Here is a 20,564-nt window from a genome sequence, read left to right as displayed (position 1 = left end):
ATTATACGAATACAGGTCATTACGCAAAGCTCCAAGTACGAAAGGCTGTACAAGTCTGGTTCGCAAATAGAAGAATGTATGAGAAGATACGAGGGTCGTTTGAAAAGTCCGTGCAAAAATAAAAACTACTTAATTTTTTGGGGTAAACCTTTTTTATTTTTCAACATAGTCTCCTTTTAGGCTTATACACTTCGTCCAACGCTGCTCTAGTTTGTTGATCCCTTCCGAATAATAGGATTTGTCCAAGTCTGAAAAATAGCCATTCGTTTCTGCAATCACCTCCTCGTTTAAATAAAATCTTTTTCCCGCCAGCCATTTCTTCATATTAGGGAACAAATAGTAGTCCGAGGGAGCCAAGTCTGGAGAATAGGGGGGATGTGAAACGAGTTGGAACCCTATTTCCATTAATTTTGCGACCACAACTGCTGAGGTGTTAGCTGGTGCGTTGTCGTGATGGAAAAGGACTTTTTTGTGGGCCAATCGTGGGCGTTTTTCTTGTAGCTCGGTTTTCAAACTGTCCAATAACGATGAATAATATGCACCTGTAATGTTGATGCAAAATATTATGTACCCGTTCATTCGAGATGCCCACAGCACTAGCAATCTCACGCACCCTCCACTCTTCTGTCATCCATCACCATATCATGGATTTTATCAATGATTTCTGGAGTAGTAACCTCAACAGGGCGTCCAGAACGTTCAGCGTCACTTGTTCCCATATGGCCACTCCGAAAATTTGGAAACCACTTATAAACTGTTCTAATCGAAGGTGCAGAGTCACCATAATGTTTATCAAGCTTCTCTTTAGTCTCCTGAGGCGTTTTGCCTTTCATAAAGTAGTGTTTAATCAACACGAAATTCTTTTTCGTCCATTTTTTGAAAATCACTCGTCTTCCTCGATTCAAACGAATGCCAAACACAAAGAAATAGACCGATCTGGCTGAAACTTGGTGTGTGTTCTTCCAAGAGATGCTACTAACTAAACATAACCTCGATACGCGCCATTGGTGCTATCTCTCTGACTTTACACGGACTTTTCAAACGACCTTCGTATATCGGGATCATAGTCCACTCAGAGCCAAGACATTATGTAAAAGATAGTTAAGAGATTGAAGAAATTTTGGATCAAATAAGAATTACAGACAAAGAAATAAAAGAGGTTTCGGCATAAGTAGTTTGCCTGTAGATTCTCTAAATTCAAATGGTTGCACGAATCAAAACTATTTCCATAGATTCTATGTGAATTGTCATAGTGTACATCGACAATTTTAATAAAAGCAGTAAATAAATAAAAACAGTGATCCATTTAGTATAGTTTCAACTACAAGTATTGCAAATTTAATTTATTGAGTGAGCAGATCACTATAGCGCAATAATTGATTTTTTTATTTTAGTATTACAATGACAGTAATTCAGCATAATGAACAACAAGGGAAGAAACTACCCAATGATAGCCCTCTAAGTAATATACATAAGTAATAATTTTAACGCACACAGATTGTCTTAACAAGAGACCATTAGTGCTTAAGGCAGTTCAGCGAGCAATCAATTCCAGCTATAGTTATATTTATAGAGATATAAGAGGGTTGGTGGTATCAGAGGAATATCTAAAACATAATTGCGCAATAGACAAACTACGAGTAATTAGCCAGTTAAGAATGTCCAGCCATAAGGTTATTAAAATATGGTTTAGAAAAGGTGGATTTCATGCAATAAATACCGACTCCGTTTGTTCATTGTGTAACCTGTATAGATCAGAAAGTATGGAACATATCTTGATCCAGTGCCATATTTATGATCCTGTCAGGAAACATTATTTACCGCAAGTAATAAACAATAAAAATGAAATGAATTTATTCCAAAAAATTGTTAATAATTGAGTCTCTTGACCATCTAAATAAATTGTATTATTTTACTATTGAAGCCTTCAAAATAAGATCGTTTATTCTTAATGAATAGTAACTGTACATTATGCTTTGTTTCTATTCTCTTAGAGTCGATTTATTTTCATAAAGGAATAATAATTACGAGCAGGGAGTAAATTGAAAGAATGGAATCAGAATTAATTTAATTTAAATTGAATAAAAATTAATAAAAGAAAAGTTTTTAGTTTATTTAAATTATTCATTATAGTTTCTTAAAGTTAGAAAAAACTGTTTGGTTATTTCTTATTATTATTATATTTGTATTGTTTTAATATTATTTTCTATTTATTATTATTGTTATTATTATTTTTCTTTGATTCAGCAATTTTTTTTTTTTTTTTTTTTAATCATTTATTTAGTTACAATCAACGCATTTTGCGTTATAAGCAACAAGGGTAACAATAAATAACAGAATAAAAGAGTGGAGAAGTTACCCAGCGGTAACACTCCAAAAAACAATTTACTTTCTACTGACTCTCTTCATCAGAGAGGAGATCGCGAGGCCACTGTCTTTTAAGACGTCTGAAAGTGTTGTCTGGAAATGTTCTTGAAGATAGATGTTGTACAAGTGGATTGTGATGTGTTTGTATGTTAAGATGGAAATTTCTGTAACGTGTTTTTGCAACTTGTGTGACGAAAGGAATGTTCAAGTCTGTGTGAATGGTTTGATTGGTGACGTAGAAAGGAGCGTTTACTATAGAGCGAAGAATTTTAGATTGCAAGGACTGGGATCCTTTGCAGATTTGAGCGTTTGGTTGAACCCCACAGTTCGATGCCGTAAGCCCAGACTGGCTTTAGTATACTTACATATATTAGTCTTTTGTTGTCCAGAGTGAGTTTTGATCTGTTGTCGAGTAGTCTTTTCAGTTGTCGGAAGCGTCTGTTAAGTTCTGTTCTCTTAAGTCGAGTATGAGGGTTCCATGTAAGTCTTCTGTCAAGGTAAAGCCCGAGGTAGCGGACTACGTTGACAGCAGGTAAAGGAATAAGATTGTAAAAGACAGGAGGAAGAGTGATGCGTCGAAGAATGAAGGTAATATTTTGAGATTTAGTTTCGTTCAGTTTGACAGCCCATTTTTTGAACCAATTTTCTAAGGAGGTGAGGTGAGACTGAAGATTTCTATGAGCTATTATTGGGTCTTTTTCAGTAGATAAGATGGCAGTATCGTCAGCATAGGTGAGAAGAGTAGTTTGAGGATGAGTAGGTATGATTCAGGAATTAAAACAGTTATTTTGGTTATTATGTCAGTTGCAAATTTATTTGAGTTTATGTATTTTATTTAATTTTTAGTATTGACATTATTATTAATTTAAAGATTATCTAAATGTCATTAGCACAGAACTCCTGTAATGTGTTAATACAAGAAATTTTACTATTGAAGCCTTCAAAATAAGATCGTTTATTCTTAATGAATAGTATCTGTACATTATGCTTTGTTTCTATTCTCTTAGAGTCGATTTATTTTCATAAAGGAATAATAATTACGAGCAGGGAGTAAATTGAAAGAATGAAATCAGAATTAATTTAATTTAAATTGAATAAAAATTAATAAAAGAAAAGTTTTTAGTTTATTTAAATTATTCATTATAGTTTCTTAAAGTTAGAAAACACTGTTTGGTTATTTCTTATATTTGTATTGTTTTAATATTATTTTCTATTTATTATTATTTTTCTTTGATTCAGGAATTAAAACAGTTATATTGTTAGTAATGTCAGTTGCGTTATTTATTTGGGTTTATGTATTTTATTTAATTTTTAGTATTGACATTATTATTAATTTCAAGATTATCTAAATGTCATTAGCACAGAATTCCTGTAATGTGTTAATAATACACGAAATACAGCATTTTTCTATTCTATTCTATTCTAGTGCTTAAGGCGTCTAGCGAGATAGTTATTGTTTACTTCACCAGCCACAACTAAAAAAAAATTATTTTTTGATTATATGCGGCAACGACAACCACACAAAATATTGTTTTAATTTTTCTAGTTCCAAACGTTCGTTCAAAACTATTTTTAGTTACTTACTTCATAACACATAGCCCATAGTTCCTTTCCATTTTTAATTAAACGGCGGCCTTCGGCAGTAAAACGATTTATAGGTCGGTAAATATTGTACTGGGGCTTGAACATCATTTGCACTACTATACTAGTTACTCTGCCAAAATTAAGATTTCTATAATTAAATTTACAAAACAATCTATTTTAATAGTTATAAAAATAATATTTCCAAGCGTTAAATTTAATAAGAAAAAAAAAAGAGGGTTTCGTCTAAGTTCATGTACTTATATTTAAATGAAATTCAAAAATACACAGACTTAGTTATTAAACGAATAATTTTCATTTCATTTCTTAATGATCCTCTCATTCGTAAGTCATTCAGAATTATTAAAGATTCAGAGAGAGAGGAAAAAACTCATTAAAAAAGCTCTCTCATAATTTAAAAAAAAAAAAAGAAATGAGAAAGCCAACACCCTGTCCGCTGGTTGGGTGTTAAGTTCCACCACCTAAAGAACCCGAACCCATTCACAGAATAAGCTAAGGGCTTCTTTAGAAGGAGCTCAGTTCAACAGAACCAAGATAGCTATTATAATTGTTAAATATAAAAAGAAATATTTGTGCTAGGGTGCGATAGCAATTCGCCTCCAATCAAGGTCACATATTAATGGTTACTGGACAGAACTATCACCACCAGAATGTGGCTAAACTTTTTCACTTATTACAGCAAGATTTTCAACGTATTAATCTTTCGAAAACAAAAGGTTTTTGGGCGATAGGTTATATTTTAAGAAATATTATTTTAAACACGATACTATTCATATTTCTTAGCAGGTTTTGTTTTATTTAAGTGTAATTAAATATACTTTTGTCTTGCTGTTTTTTTCTCCATAGCCATCATGATTATTTTTTAAATATCTAACCAGTTACGGAGTTTCATCCATAATTTGTGGCTGATTCTTCAATTTGGTGTAGAGTATTAACTTAAAATGTATCCGTCACACACTATACTTAACGGCTCTTTTCCGTCCTTTACCTTCCTAAAAATCCCGAACTTAAAGTGATCATTAACCCCTCCCCATACTTACACAAAATTTTGGTAAAATGGGTCAGCTTATTCCATTTCCAGAACTGAAGCTCAATGTTGGTGGGATTTTATAAGTTGAAAATCAGCAAAGAATAACTTCAGTTCTGTTCAAAAAATAAAAGAGTTTACTGTCTAGTAAAAAGTTTATTTACACTTTTTTCGAAGTTTGGAAATACACTTATTTGAGTAGAACTTCATCTTTTTTTCTGCCGACATAAAGCTTTTGAACATTTTGCTGCTTTCATAAACTTTATGTTTGTGTAGAACCACTAAGTCAGCAAAGTATAGTGAGTGACATAAACATTAAAAATGGAAGTCAAATTCGTGACTCCTAATTGATGAATCAACTTCAAATAGATGAAATTTTAAAAACCAATCAAAAATTGGGGTAGGGCGAATTGCGTGCTTTGATGGATAAAATCAAAGAATATTACCGAGCTCTGCAGACCCGATCAATTTTAATTTGACTAGTCTTTATGGAAATCAAAATTGTTGTGGAAAATATTGCTTCTTTTCTTTTCTTTTTTATTTATGTTCTTAAAATATTTATAAAAAAAGTTATCAACTTTTTCTTTTTCAGCTTTGCGCATGACCCAATAATACTCAAGATATAGTTTTGGACACCTTTTTCAAGTGGCCTAAATACCAAGAATTAAGTGAAGTACACAAAGGACTATAATCTCGTCAGATTATTATAAAATAACTTCATCCCTTCTTTGGGAATTCAGAGTCCCTGACGTCGCTTTTCCAATAACATTAGATAGCCGTTGAATGGGTGCCATTTCATGCTGGCAATGCTGATCAATTGGTAGGAATGGAGCATCTACTCCAATGAAGTAAGGACACCAAGTTGATGGCTCTTAAGTCGATGGCTTTTCGGAAGGCCGCAAGACAAATGCATTCCTAGAATCTAAGACAGTCGTAATTTTCTCGGATAGTCAGGCTGCTCTACGGGCAATTAGTTCCTACCAGGTCAATTCAAGGCTGGTTTGGGACTGTCTGGGTGCCCTGAAGGAAATTAGTGACCAGAATATGGTCTTTCTAGTTTGGGTACCTGGTCATTCAGGGCACAAGGGGAACGAAGTGGCAGATTTATTGGCCCGGGAAGGCTCTGCGGGACACTTCGTTGGCCCGGAGCCCTGCTTTGGGGTTTCGAAATGTGTTAAGTCTGCGGCCATCAATGCATGGGTGCAGAGTAAGGCTCAGGAGTGGTGGCTTGCCACCACTGGGCTGCGACAGGCGAAGGAGTTCATCAGAGGCTATTCGCCGAGGCTGACCGTAGAATTAATCCGTCAAGGCCATGGGGCTATAAGGATAATTGTAGTCCTATTAACGGGCCACTGCAGGCTCAGAAAGCACATGCATCGCATGGGCCTGGCAGATGATAGCCTTTGTAGGTTCTGTCAGGAAGAGGAAGAAACGGCACTGCACGTGTTGTGTCAGTGTGAGGGGCTCGTATGGCTAAGGATGTTACTTCTCGGGGAGGAAAAACCAAGACCTGAGAGCTTTACCCAGGAGCCACTCTCCAGAATTAAGAGTCTGATTAAACGGACGGGTCTGGAGGGTGAGCTCTAAAGCCGGGGAGCCACAATAGATCCATAGGGGTCGCGGTGGCGCAGGCCTTGAGGCCACCCTAATTTAATCTAATCTAATCTAATCTAAGACAGTAAAAAGTTTATTCCAATCTGCGTAAAATCAGAATCAAGGAAACCGTAAAGTAAGGTAGGAACCATATTATTCTGGTGTTTGGCACAGTAGGTGAAGACCACCACATGGTAGGGTTATTTATTTCAGAAATACCGAGTAGACTCTGCCAGAAGAAGGTGGAAACAACTACTGAGATTCTATTTGATTGTATTGCTATAGCTTGGTTGCGATATAGGATAAAGTTAATTTATTTTTGTATTAACTTATTTTTTTATTATTTAAGGCGCGTCAACAGCTAAGGTTATTGGCGCCCGGAGCTTTTTTTCAGTGCACTGCCGGCCTCTGGACAGTCTTCTCTCGTTACAGACCGCACTGTCCATCACCGGACAGTGAGTTGTAAGAAGCTCCTAGGAAGAGAAAATCTAAGGGCCAGCAGCTGGATTCGAACCCAGAACCTCCGCGTGGGAGTCCAGTATGCTAACCTCATAACTAATCCCTTCCCTGTGTATTAACTTATTATAAATGTTTTGACAAATCTTTATGAAAGTCAAGTTCGTTCAAGCAAGTATTGTTAGTTAGTTTCAAAGCACTGAATCTGAATGTGTTTCAATTGAAATAGTGCTTCATTAATTCTTTTTTTTGAGGAATTTATTTATATTTAAACATGAAACTAACTCATCTGCTGCTTTTGTGACGTCGTATTTGTTATTTTCTAACTCATTAAATTCATGACCCATCAGCGAAGCTAGAAGAGAAGGATGATCTTTCTTAGTTTTAATATTGTTACTATTTATTACATTATAGAATAAAATATAATAATAAATGTTGGATTATATAAAATATCTATACATATATATTGTTTGTAGATACCAAATAAATTTATAAACCCACCAGAAAATGTATCCAAGGAGTAATTCATCGCAATAGTTCGTACATCAAATAATTCACCATAAGGAACAGTTTTTTCTAAAATAGTACAAAATTTCTTAGCTTTTTCTTGAAATACGGATAACATGTGTGATTCAATCATTTTAGTTGCTAACATTTTATTAATTGGTTTACGAAATTCTTTCCATTTTTCACCTAAAAAAATAAATAAATAAGTATTAGTTAATACGTTTTATCAGTGAGTTATTCAATGAAATTTTTTAACCAACCATTTCTTACAAAAATGCCATTTCCAACCATTCCTATAAATTCATAAATTTCGTCTTTGTCAAGGGCCAACTTAGATGATAGAACTGCCTAAAAACACAATTTTTTTTTGTCAAATTACTTGCTTTTCCTACCACAATTAATGTGCAACCTCTTATCCTAAATCTGCAGCTTGAAATCCATTGGATTGTAACCCAATAAACGTTTCCACAATTCTTGAGTGTACGCAGTTTGATAATGTTCTATCAACTTTGAACTAGATTATAAAATAAATTGGAGCGTTTGCATTTAATAAATGCAAATATAATTAGTAACTGCAATTGAATTACGCACTTACGAGGGGGAACCCAAAAATAACCGGAATTGCGTTGCCGCGCATGGAGCTCATGTAGTACGCATTTCTGCCGCTAGACGTGTATAGCGCAATTCCTTGCCAGTTCAGTCCTGCCTGTGTTGTCTGCCTGGCTTGTTCTGTTCATCTGCAGTGATTGTTTTTACCAGCGCTGTTTTGTTCTTTTTTCGTTTTTTATGATGGAAAGTTTAAGTGAACAACGTGCAGCTCTGAAATTTTGTTTTCTACTCGGCAAAAAATGCTGCTGAAAGTGTTTTAATGTTGAAAACAGCTTACAAAGATGACGCTATGGGAAAAACTCAAGTATACGAGTGGTTTACTCGGTTTAAAAATGGCGACATGTCGATTGATGACAAACCTCGTTCTGGACGTCCATCAACTGCCCGAATCGACGAAAATGTTGAAAAAATTCGAGAGCTGGTGTTCACAGACCGTCGACAGACAATTGATCAACTGTCAGAGAGTAGTGGGTTATCTTGGAGCTCGGTTCAGCGAATTTTAACGGAAGATTTGGGGATGAAAAGGGTTGCTGCCAAGTTTGTTCCTCAAGTTCTGACTGACAATCAAAAAGAACATCGAGTTGAAACATGTCGTGCTTTGAAACAACAGCTTGAAACTGATCCAGACTTTCTGTCAAAGGTCATTACTGGTGATGAGTCATGGTGCTATGGTTATGACCCAGAAACAAAGCAACAGTCGAGCCAATGGAAGACGTCATCTTCCCCGACCAAAAAAATGTCGTCAAGTCAAGTCAAACATCAAAACAATGCTGATTTGCTTTTTTGATGCCAAAGGCGTAGTCCATTCAGAGTTTGTCCCCCCAGGTCAGACCGTCAATCAAACCTTGTATTTGGAAGTTTTGAAAAGATTGCGCAATAGTGTTCGCCAAAAAAGACCCGATTTGTGGCAAACAGGAGACTGGTTCTTCCACCACGACAATGCACCTGCACACACAGCCATCTCTGTTACACAGTTTTTGGCTAAAAATGGCATGGTTCCGCTGCCCCACGCACCTTACTCGCCTGACCTGGCTCCGTGCGACTTTTTCTTATTTCCACGCATGAAAAAGGGCATGAAAGGTCACCGATTTGACAACATTGAAGAGGTCAAGAAAAAAACGAAGAAGCAGCTGTCAGCCATTTCTAAAGATGACTACAAAAAATGTTTCGAACAGTGGAAGCACCGGTGGGACAAATGTATTAGTTGTAATGGAGAGTATTTTGAAGGGGATAAGGTTGTTCTGTAAAAAATTTGTAAATAAATAGCTTTAAAAAATAATTCCGGTTTTTTTTGGGTGCCCCCTCGTATTTCGTTCAAAATTAATTAAGTACAAATAAGATATTACATTTATGAATAATATGTCATATTGATTATTTTTAATAATGACAATAATAACAAAAATAATAAAATTTTAGAAAGAAATTTTGCTATAAATTTATTATTTTGCATTAAATTGTGGAAATAAATAAATATATATATATATATATATATATATATATATATATTTTAATCATTTATTTAGTTACAATCAACGCATTTTTTGCATTATAAGCAACAATGATAACAATAAATAACATTTACACATATCAGAGTGGAGAAGTTACCCAGCGGTAACACTCCAAAAAACATTCTAAATTCTACTGACTCTCTTCATCAGAGAGGAAATCGCGAGGCCACTGTCTTTTAAGACGTCTGGAAATGTTCTGGAATATAGATGTTGTACAAGTGGGATTGTGTTGTGTTTGAATGTTAAGATGGAATTTACTATAACGAGTTTTCAGCAACTTGTGTTGCACGAAAGGAATGTTAAAGTCTGTGTGAATGGTTTGATTGGTGACGTAGAAAGGAGCGTTTACTATAGAGCGAAGAATTTTAGATTGCAAGGACTGAATTCTTTGGGAGGTTTGAGCGTTTGGTTGAGTTCGATGCCATAAGCCCAGACTGGCTTTAGTATACTTACATATATAAGTCTTTTGTTGTCCAGAGTGAGTTTTGATCTATTGTCGAGTAGTCTTTTCAGTTGTCGGAAGCGTCTGTTGAGTTCTGTACTCCTTAAGTCGAGTATGAGGATTCCGTGTAAGTCTTCTGTCAAGGTAAAGCCCATTGTAGCGGACTACGTTGGCTACTGGTAAAGGAATAAGATTGTATCGTATATACAGGGTGGTCAATTTAAAACGTACCAATCGTTAATAACTTTTTAGAAAAGCGGAAGTACTGAAAAACTCATTAAATAAACTAAGTATATGTTTTTTTTGTCTAGTCTTCATTTTTGGCAAAGTTACGGCCAAAAACCTGATCGGGGTTTCATAAGGACCATTTGTTTAGACAATGATTATGAAAACTACATAAAAAATTGTGAAAAATGACGTTGACCCCGTTTCTATATCCCTAATATTTATTGAGATATTTAAGATCAAAGTTACAATTTTATCTTATTCGTGAACGGTTTTCAATATTAATTTTCCACCAGAAATAAACGTTTTCGGGGAGATCCTCTGATTAAACAAAAAATGTTATTTGTGACTCAAAGTGAAAAAATAATAATAATAATTGAAGATTTTAAAGAATGTAGTGTAATGTAATGGTTGTGGGTGAATCAGAATAAATTTGTTTTATCATCAAGTAAAAGCAACCATCACATTATTTTAATGTACCCCATATGCAAGACTTCTTGACCTATGATTAGGGTAAGAATATCTTGCCAGGAAGGGGCAGGTGCTGGTCTAGTGGTCAAGAGCGTGGCTTGGTGTGATGGAGGTCCCCAGTTCGAATCCCGCTTATGACTACTTTTTATTTGTTAAAAGAAATTGTTTATAGCTTAGCATGTGGTACACAACACCCTTATTGGTAGTTGAACGTTAAGCCCCACCTGAAAAAAATAAGCGATTACTTCTTACTAATGAAAGTAAGACTGTCGGCTCTTAGATTTTCTCTTTCTGGAAGCTGTCAGTGTTGTCTATAAATTGAGAGGATGTCTGGCGGCCGACAGTTCACTGAAAAAAGCCCCAGGCACCTCCGTTATTGACACACCTTAAATTAATAATAATAATAAACTAACTTTAATTAATACTTGCACGAAAAGAGAAAGTTCCATGGAAAGATTTGTTCACATTAGTCATATCTGCCAACTTTTTCCACCAAAATGCTTTGACACATCACGTATCATAAGGCAATTCCATGAAACAAACTAGAGCAGCGTTGGACGAAGTGTATAAGCCTAAAAGGGGACTATGTTGAAAAATAAAAAAGGTTTACCCCAAAAAATTAAGTAGTTTTTATTTTTGCACGGACTTTTCAAACGACCCTCTTAAAAAGACAGGAGAAAGAGTGATTTGTCGAAGAGTGAAGATAATATTTTGAGATTTTGTTTCGTTCAGTTTGATAGCCAATTTTTTGAACCATTTTTCTAAGGAGGTGAGGTGAGACTGAAGGTTTCTATGAGCTATTATTGGATCTTTGTCAGTAGATAAGATGGCAGTATCGTCAGCATGGGTGAGAAGAGTAGTTTGAGGATGAGTAGGTACGTCTGAGGAGTAGATTGTGTACAGAATGGGGCCTAGTATGCTGCCTTGCGGAACTCTAAAATGTCTGTCAGTCAAGTATGATTTCAAAATGAGGAAATAGGTGGCTGGAAGGATGGTCTTGAGCTTCCAGAGAAGTCCAGTGTGCCACACCCGATCGAAAGCCTGCTGCACATCAAGGAACACCCCAGAACAACACTCCTTCGGAAATTAATATAAAACTAAGTTCTTACAATTTGTTTTCTCATCTGGGATTTTATTCAATAGTGCTATATTTTGTTCCATAACTCATTTTCACCAATACAATAAAAGAGAACAGAGAATACAACTGTTATAAAGATAAAATAGAACCAAAAGACATTGTCATTGATATAATCGTGGTACAACAGATCCATCCATCCATCCATCACCTTTAGGTCCTACTTTTGACTCGATGCAATATAAACAAAGTGAAGCCTTCAGAGAAACTGGACCTGGTTTTCAACCCAAACTTGGGACGAGTGTGTTTAAAACAATCTAAAAAAAAAAAAATTGTTAAATAAAAACAGTTAAGTCTTACCTCAATATGTTTTGGATCTGATAATATGATTAATAATTTTGGCCCAATCCAAATCCTTACAATTTTACCAATTCCTTCACCATATTCATCTAAAAGATCTTTAATGATGTCAAACATATCTGCAAAATAAAAGTATCAAGCAAATACATTTTACCATATTTAATTAATTAAATGAAAGTAATAACAATATTAAACAAATAATTGCAATTATATACCATGTAAGTGTTTCATCTTTACAAATATAAGTCCATTACCAATGAGCGGTAGTGTTTTAGGTCCTGCTATATTTTTAATCATTTTTGAAGCTCTTTGAATCCATAACAGAGTTTTAACTAGATAATAGGTAAGAGGACTTACGATGACTGCCAGTATAATTAATAGTATCATGGCGAAATGTTTATTGGTGTTCAACAAATTAATGCCCAAAAAAGGATCTCCATTAACTACAATTAAAAGTAATCAGTAATAATTAAAAAAAAAATGATAAGCTAATGTAAAAATTATTCTATCAATGATTCAATTGTTAGAAGTCATTTTCTTAACTCGTACCATTCTTCAAATGAATCTAAAAATGATAACCTTCTCAAGTTGTTAGATATAAATAGTGTGCATCAAATTAATGATATTTACAGTTTTATGTAACAAGCTCTGAAGCTCAGAAATTCTTTGCTCTTAGAGTGATAACTGTTGAGTAATTTATGTTTAACTAATTAAGCTATTTTTCACTTATGTACATACAGTGACTCCCATTAATATTGGGACAGTACATACAGAAGTTAAAAATTGACGAAAATTAAAAGTGGCACCCATTTATTCAAATTTTTATAAATTCATTTCATTTTATAATTACTATTAATTAAATAAAAACTATTTAAATAAGTACATAAAAATGTTTTGGTAGATTAAAAAATATATATATTATAATAAGTGCAAATTCTACCTCTTATAAATATTGGGACACTATTATAATTTATAGTTTGTCCAAGGTTTTGCCCGAATATTTATACAATTTGTAAATATTTACCTTAAGTATATATTCAATATGAAATTAATAATTAAATTAGTTTATATAAATCAAGCCAGGTGTAACATGTCGCGCAAAAATACAAATACAACGATTGAACAAAGAAATATTATAATTTCTTTGCACAAAGACAATAAAAAGTGTTAGAGAGACAGAAAAACTGATCGGACCTAAAACATCTACTGCGTGGAACATCATTCAGCGTTACCAAAAAGAAAAAGAATTGTTTCAATCCCACAAAAAGGCCGTCCTCAACTGCTCTCTGAGAGAGAGCAGCAGAGAGCAGCGTTATATATTAAAAGAATTAAAAAAGATCACCGACTTAGTGCTCCAAAACTTCTATGTGAAATTTTTGACATGTTTAGAAAGCAAAAAAGGGGCAGAAACTGTTCGGAGAGTGCTAAGAAAACTCGACTATCATGGTAGAGTAGCCTGGAAGAATCCTTTTGTCAGTAAGATAAATCGTGTTAAGAGAGTGAAATTTGCCGAAAAATGTTTTAATGGAAATAGTGACTTTTGGAATGATATACTCTAGCGATGAATCAAAATTTAATGTTTTCCAGTCAGATGGAAGGGTTATGGTCTGGAGGAAAGCGAATGCTGAACTCGAAAAGAAGAATTTACAGCCAACTTTAAAGGGTTTTAAAGCTGCACCTCCGGGTGGAGGTGGGTCAGTTCTGGTTTGAGGCTGGATGTCCGCATCAGGATTTGGAGAATTAGTGTTTATTGATGGAATGTTGGACAAAATAGTTTATAGTAATACATTAAAAAATAATTTGGAAAAAGTGCCAAAAAATTGGGTATTTTAGGGTCTTTTAAATTCTACCAAGATAACGACCCCAAACCTACGGCTTGGGTGATACTCAGTGACTGTTATATAATTGCCGAAAAGTTTTCCAAACCACTCCGCAGTCACCAGATCCTAATCCCATTGAACAATTATAGCAATATTTAGCTAGTGCTCTAAGCAAACGAGTAATATCTAACAAAAATGAATTAAAACGATGTTTCCTGGAAGAATGGGAAAAAAACACCACCTGAATTAACCAAAAACTTGTTTCATCCATGCCTGATCGTTTGAGGGCTGTTTTAAGTCAAAAAGCAATTATTAAATTATTACCAACCAAATATTAAATAGTATGAGATTTTAATATTGAACGTTTAAACACTAGCACTTCTGGTGTCCCAATATTTTTGAGAGCCTTATTTTACACTTTTTCAAAAAGTGCTACCTAACAGTTTGGAATTTCATCGATTTATACTTTTAAAACTATTACAGGTACATATTATTCATCGTTATTGGACCATTTGAAAACCGAGCTGCAAGAAAAACGCCCACGATTGGCCCACAAAAAAGTCCTTTTCCATCACGACAACGCACCAGCTTACACCTCAGCAGTTGTGGTCGCAAAATTAATGGAAATAGGGTTCCAACTCGTTTCACATCCCCACTATTCTCCAGACTTGGCTCCCTCGGACTACTATTTGTTCCCCAATATGAAGAAATGGCTGGCGGGAAAAAGATTTTATTCAAACGAGGAGGTGATTGCAGAAACGAATGGCTATTTTTCAGACAAATCCTATTATTCGGAAGGGATCAACAAACTAGAGCAGCGTTGGACGAAGTGTATAAGCCTAAAAGGAGACTATGTTGAAAAATAAAAAAGGTTTACCCCAGAAAATTAAGTAGTTTTTATTTTTGCACGGACTTTTCAAACGACCCTCGTATATAATTTCTACAGATGTTGCTAATGTAATTTCAAAAAAAAAAAAATTCCAAACTTTTGTATGTTGTTTTCATTTTCCTTTTAAATCATTTTGTAATAGGTGTCCCAATATTAATGGGAGTCACTGTATGTACATATGTCAATGAGTTATGTTTTAGTTTTCCACTTTTTTACCTCATAAAGAATAGTTTCCTTTATTTTAATACTACTCGTATATTATTGAAATGTTATTTTATTTATTTATTTTACTTTATTTTATTTTTATTTTTCTATTTTGTATTTTTCATTTATTTACTTTTATTTTTTACTGTTTGTGCATTTTTGTTACAACTCCCAGCTAAAGGTATTTACCTATAAGCTTGTAAATAAATAATAATAATTATTATTATTATTCTATCAATTGTTCTGTGACCTTTGACTAAAAAATGGAAGAAAGTAAAAATGTTATCAATATTTAATAGTTAAATAGAGCCGCCATGGCTTCCCTGTTGCTTTCAACCCACTTACTCCATAAATGCATTCTAGGGCGAACCCTGTCTCGTTCTACCCACTCCTCATTTAACTACTTTCCATAGTTGACTGGTAAAATAATACGCCCTTGTCCAGCTTAATCTCTCCATGCTTAAAATACTTGAATGCAAAAAATTACACTTTATAATTTGAAATATAGGTTATTTAAATTTTTTTACCGCCATTATGATGAACTTACGTTTTCTGTTGGGGTTTTGGGAGAGAAGTGAATAAATAAACGTTTTTAAATTGATTCATTCCATTGAAGCGAACTGATTAAATCAGATATGCATCATTTATCAAAATTTATTTGATCTTTCTTAGTTTTCAGTTTTTTTTGACGTGAATACGTCTTTAAATTTGCTATCATATGGAGGCAAGAGGCAATCCAAAAAACCTAATGATAACAAAATCGGGGGATACAGTTTGGCATTGTAGTTTCGTATCTATCGTCTACTTCAATAATTAAATTAGACCACTGGATAGGTAATGGATCAAAGAATTCATTACGATAAGCGAGGACTGTGGAGGGGAAAGCGCCGCCATTTTGAGATCATTTTGCTGCGTATCGAGATTTGCAATTTGTGTAACTTTTGACTCGGAGAAGCTACGATGTTCGTTTAAGTTTTAATCGTCAGCTGTCGTCACAATCTATCGATTATATATAAAACATTAGTGTAAAATAGTGACAGTGAATATAATGAGGTGTTAGAATAAAAAAAATATATAATGTCGACCTATAGGCGTTGAAAAGCCAAAACCCAATACAGAGATCGTATACGGTTGGAAATGGCTTCTCAAGAACAATCGAATGGTAATAATAAAACACCATATGACCGAGTCAAGCTGTGCCGGGAACATAAATGAATGAATGTGGCCGAGCGGATCAACGACGGTGTCCAGTACATCTGCAGCTGGGGCGGTTGAAATTATGCAGTGGATGATGAAATCGCTTCTACATCGACAACGGACTGTGTATAGGCATAGATTGGGTTCGATCGTCGATTTGTTTCCTTGATTTCATCCTAAATACATGAATAAAAATATTTTATATAAAAAATATAACCCGTTGCGTAAACGTATTCACGTTCAACACACGGCCGTGTCTATGACACAGCCACAGTTTTTCTTTTGTTGATGGTATAACGTTACGTTTTCTAAACTCGAAGTGCGGGCCCTAGCGATGGTATTGTTGAAAGCAGAAGTTGGTAATCATATAAAGACACTTTTTCTTTTATTTTTAATCTAATTGCAACTAATTGAGTTACTGATGGATTGCAACGTTTTAGTAAGACAGCAAATAACAGGAGAAATCCTGGTTGAATTCGTTGGAAGAATAACAAGAGGCTTTCAAACGAAATTTCGCTGGAACGGATGGAGTATACTTTTAAATTGATGTAGTATCATCATTTCAACTTCTTCATGAGGTAATCCGAGATCAGTTGAGTAAGTAAACCGTTTGGAAGATTGTACAAAATTTGTATGAGCACACGGAGAGATCTACCTACGTTTTTGAACCTTCTAACTAGCCTCGATTAAAAACAGTTGCTTTGACGCATTTGATAAGAGCAGATTGTATACGCAAATAACTTATTATCAGATTTATCTCGTTCGTAACACGAAAAGGCGGGTAATGTGCCATACGGAGGAGGCAATTAAGGGCAAACTCAAGCATTTATTGATTGAAACTCAACATAAAGTGACCGACCCTGGCAAGACTCTATAAGCACAAATCAGCTTTCTAGTATGCCGCATAAACTCGTTTAACCTTGGTAATGTTTAGTCTTACAGAAATTTAAAAGTAGTCTTTAAATCAGCGTTCACGTTACTTCACAAAGAACATGAATCTGAATTATCTTCCTTAAGTTACTGTAATCTTATGAAATACTATTGGGTTGTCCGGAAAATAATGCAGGATAATGGTTTTAAAAGAAAAAAAAATACAAATTAATGAGAGTCTCCATTACTTTCTATGCATTTCTGCCAACGTGTGGGTAACTTTTCCATACCCTCTGTATAGAATTTGGAATCCTTAGAATTTATAAATTCAGAAAACGCATTTTCTAATGTTCTTTGGTCAATAAATTGTTTTATTTTGCGAATAGCGGTCCAGTGTCTAAAAAAAATAAAATTGTAATCAGTAGGCGAGAGGTCCGGTGAGTAGGGCGGGTGTGGCAGAGTCTCATAGCCAAGCTCCAACAATTTTCGGGAAGTCAAACGTGAGATATGTGGGGCCGAGCGTTGTCATGCAACAGAATGGGCCACCTTTCGATTGACTAAAGATGGCTTCATTATTGCCAATTTCTGATGCATTTGGTTACAATAAGATTCGGCATTGATGGTTTCTGCCAGGATTCAAGAAGCTGTAATGAATCTGTCCAAATGAAGCCCACCGAACAGTAACCATCACCTTTTTTTGATGATTTGGGGGCTTGAGAAAATGTCGTGCTGCTTCTCCTTTGTCAAGTCTCTGTCCAGAGCGTCTGCTGTTGTCGTAGAGGATCCACTTTTCATTGCAAGTCACAATTCTGGACAGAAAAAGAATCGGCAAAGAAGTACAACCGCTGATCTTTTTTGGCGGCCGTTTAATATGTGGAGGAACCCAACTTTTCAAGCTTTTTCACCTTCCCAATCGCCTTGAGATGGTCATCAGACGGTTGATTTGCTGACTTCCAGTTTCCCTGCCAGTTCTCGTACAGTTGTTCTGGGATTTTCTTCCACCAAAGCTCGGAGAACATCGTCATCAAGGGCAGGAACTTCTGCCACGGCCGTTCTTTGTCATCAAAGGCTCAAGTCTCCCTCTCGAAATCTCTGGAACCACCTCTGTACAGTGCACTCACTTATACTGCCTTCGCCCAGGACATAGTTGATATTTCTGGCCATTTGGGCCCCGTTCCGGCCGAGTTTGAACTCGTAAAACAAAATTATGCGAAAATCACGCTTTGACATCTTAGTAAAGACTGAATTATTTCCAAGTAGCAAAATGTTACAGAGGTAAGTAAACAAACATTTTTGTTTGAAAGAGGATAAGTGTTTACATTTATAAAAGTCAAAAGTCCAATAAACATAAGCAGTTTACTACGTATTTCGAGGTTTATTTTAAAGAAAACATAAAATCCTGCATTATTTTCTGGGCAACCCAATAAAATAGAACAAACTCCTAAAAGATAAAAACAAAAAAAACCCAAAGCGAAAAATGGAATAATGTAACCAATTAGACTTACATTACGAATGCGAATTTGTACTTAGCGGCACAACAGCTTTGTTACCTTAATTTAGGTTTTCTCGAAGTGATTTTATCAGATTTACGGAACTGAATATTTAATATTTTTGAGAAAAATGGCAGTATTATTGAAAACTAAGCAATTTTCATAGACATAACCACAAAATATTAATTTTAATCATTGGTCCGTTACAGTAAAACTTCCAGAAGGTTTTAAAATACTGCCCACGATTTACTCACTAACCAATTTACAGAACAAATCAAAATGACTGATTTATATACAACTGACTGCCTTAATAACAGAATTATTTATAATTGAAAAACTAATTAATAATGTATGGAGGAAAATGCAATGAATTTTCCTTGTAGACCTTTTATTACAATATTTTTTATATGAAAACAGGAATGTTCGTCAGAATTGCTGCTAAAGTATGACGTTATAGAGTTTTAGAATGGATAATTGGAAAATGAAAATGAACAAACAGAATTTTGTTGAAGATAATTACTTTTAAATTCAAAATTTGTTGGAAAAAAATCCATAAAAATTTTCTTTTTCTTCCTCTTACTCTAGTAAGTGGTCAGCGATCTTGTCATAAGTTCAAAATTGAGTTCTCACTCGAAATACAAATGTTGAGTCCTCTCGAAATGAAAAAAAAAGGTCTGTGTCAAAAAATATTTAAAACAAAGTCGCAAATATGTTTGACAATTTTCTTAAAAACTTCATATATTGTATTTCACATTAAGACTTCACTATTATTTAAAAAAAAAATCCCCTGCAAAATTGAATCCTTGTGAGAGATTAGTACAGATTCCATTTGGAGGTTGGCCTGAAATCCATTAACTAATGAGGAACTCAAGGACAATGTTTGAAGGCATTAATGTTTTCTTCTCCGAAGGGCTGGGATTCTGAGCCATCTCATCCCTTTGTATTGACACAAACGAGCAACAGTGATTGAAGCAACCATTAATAGAATATCGATTCTTTTTTTCCAAAGTTTGCTGTAAATCGGAAAGAAATTGAAATAACATTCTATAAACTTCATTTGATATATCATGAAGAATCATTTAAAAAAAAAAATACGAGGTGTGGCTATTAAATAACGAGACTATTGCTGTAAAACATTTTATTTTAAATTTATACATATTTAGTTATTATCACCTTCAATATACACCCCTCCCCTATCACTACAACGCTCCATGCGAATTTACCATTGTTCGAAACAGTGCTGGAAGTCTTTTTCTATGAGCTCCTGCATGACGTTTGCTGCTTTTTCTTTAACAGCTTCAACGGACTGAAATCGTGTTCCTTTTAATGCAGATTTGACTTTGCGGAACAGGTAAAAGTCACATGGGGCCCAGGTCAGGCGAATAAGGCGGTTGGCCTAAAACCTGGGATGTTGTACTTGGCTAGCAAACGTCTTGACAGACAATGCAGTGTGAGCCGGCGCGTTGTCTTGATGGAGAACCCATGGACTTGTTCTTCCACAAATCGGGTCGTTTTTTTTCTTACTCTTTCACGGAGTTGAGCAAGCACCTCACGGTAGTAAAGTTGATTAATTATAATCGATATTTTCATTCGTTTTGGACGTGTAAGGGCGATCCGGGCGGTCATTATCTCCGACGTCTTCTCGGCCATCTTGGAAACGCTTGAACCACTCAAAAACTTGCGCACTTGATTAACATTCTTCACCATAAACTTCTTTTAATAAAAGATAAGTCTCAGTTGCGGTTTTATCAAGAAAGTCCGTGCAAAGTCAGAGAGATAGCACCACTGGCACGTATCAAGGTTATGTTTAGTTAGTAGCATCTCTTGGAAGAACACACACCAAGTTTCAGCC

The 20,564-nt window shown here is 34.8% G+C and overlaps 1 protein-coding gene across 2 annotated transcripts in view; it reads right to left on the bottom strand.

Annotated features, from left to right (window-relative positions):
* LOC141447110 (cytochrome P450 4C1-like) overlaps nucleotides 1-18,966 on the bottom strand; it is a 30,439-nt gene extending 11,473 nt beyond the window's left edge. The window contains exons 1-7 of one of the 2 annotated variants that reach the window (XM_074114311.1): nucleotides 18,728-18,966; nucleotides 12,458-12,685; nucleotides 12,243-12,361; nucleotides 7,813-7,900; nucleotides 7,547-7,738; nucleotides 7,331-7,400; nucleotides 3,952-4,099 (exon numbers count right to left, since the gene is read on the bottom strand). In XM_074114311.1, coding sequence (XP_073970412.1) covers nucleotides 3,952-4,099; nucleotides 7,331-7,400; nucleotides 7,547-7,738; nucleotides 7,813-7,900; nucleotides 12,243-12,361; nucleotides 12,458-12,629 — 789 coding nt within the window. In that variant the 5' untranslated portion in view covers nucleotides 12,630-12,685; nucleotides 18,728-18,966. The remainder of the gene's footprint in view (nucleotides 1-3,951; nucleotides 4,100-7,330; nucleotides 7,401-7,546; nucleotides 7,739-7,812; nucleotides 7,901-12,242; nucleotides 12,362-12,457; nucleotides 12,686-18,727) is intronic. The other variant, XM_074114312.1, reaches the window with a different exon arrangement.
* Nucleotides 18,967-20,564: the final 1,598 nt, after the last annotated feature.

This window comes from Rhodnius prolixus, unplaced genomic scaffold, assembly GCF_049639745.1.
Source record: "Rhodnius prolixus isolate KJV_2025 unplaced genomic scaffold, Rpr scaffold_7, whole genome shotgun sequence".
Lineage (NCBI taxonomy): Eukaryota > Metazoa > Arthropoda > Insecta > Hemiptera > Reduviidae > Rhodnius > Rhodnius prolixus.
This window is presented reverse-complemented; position numbering and strand designations above follow the sequence as displayed.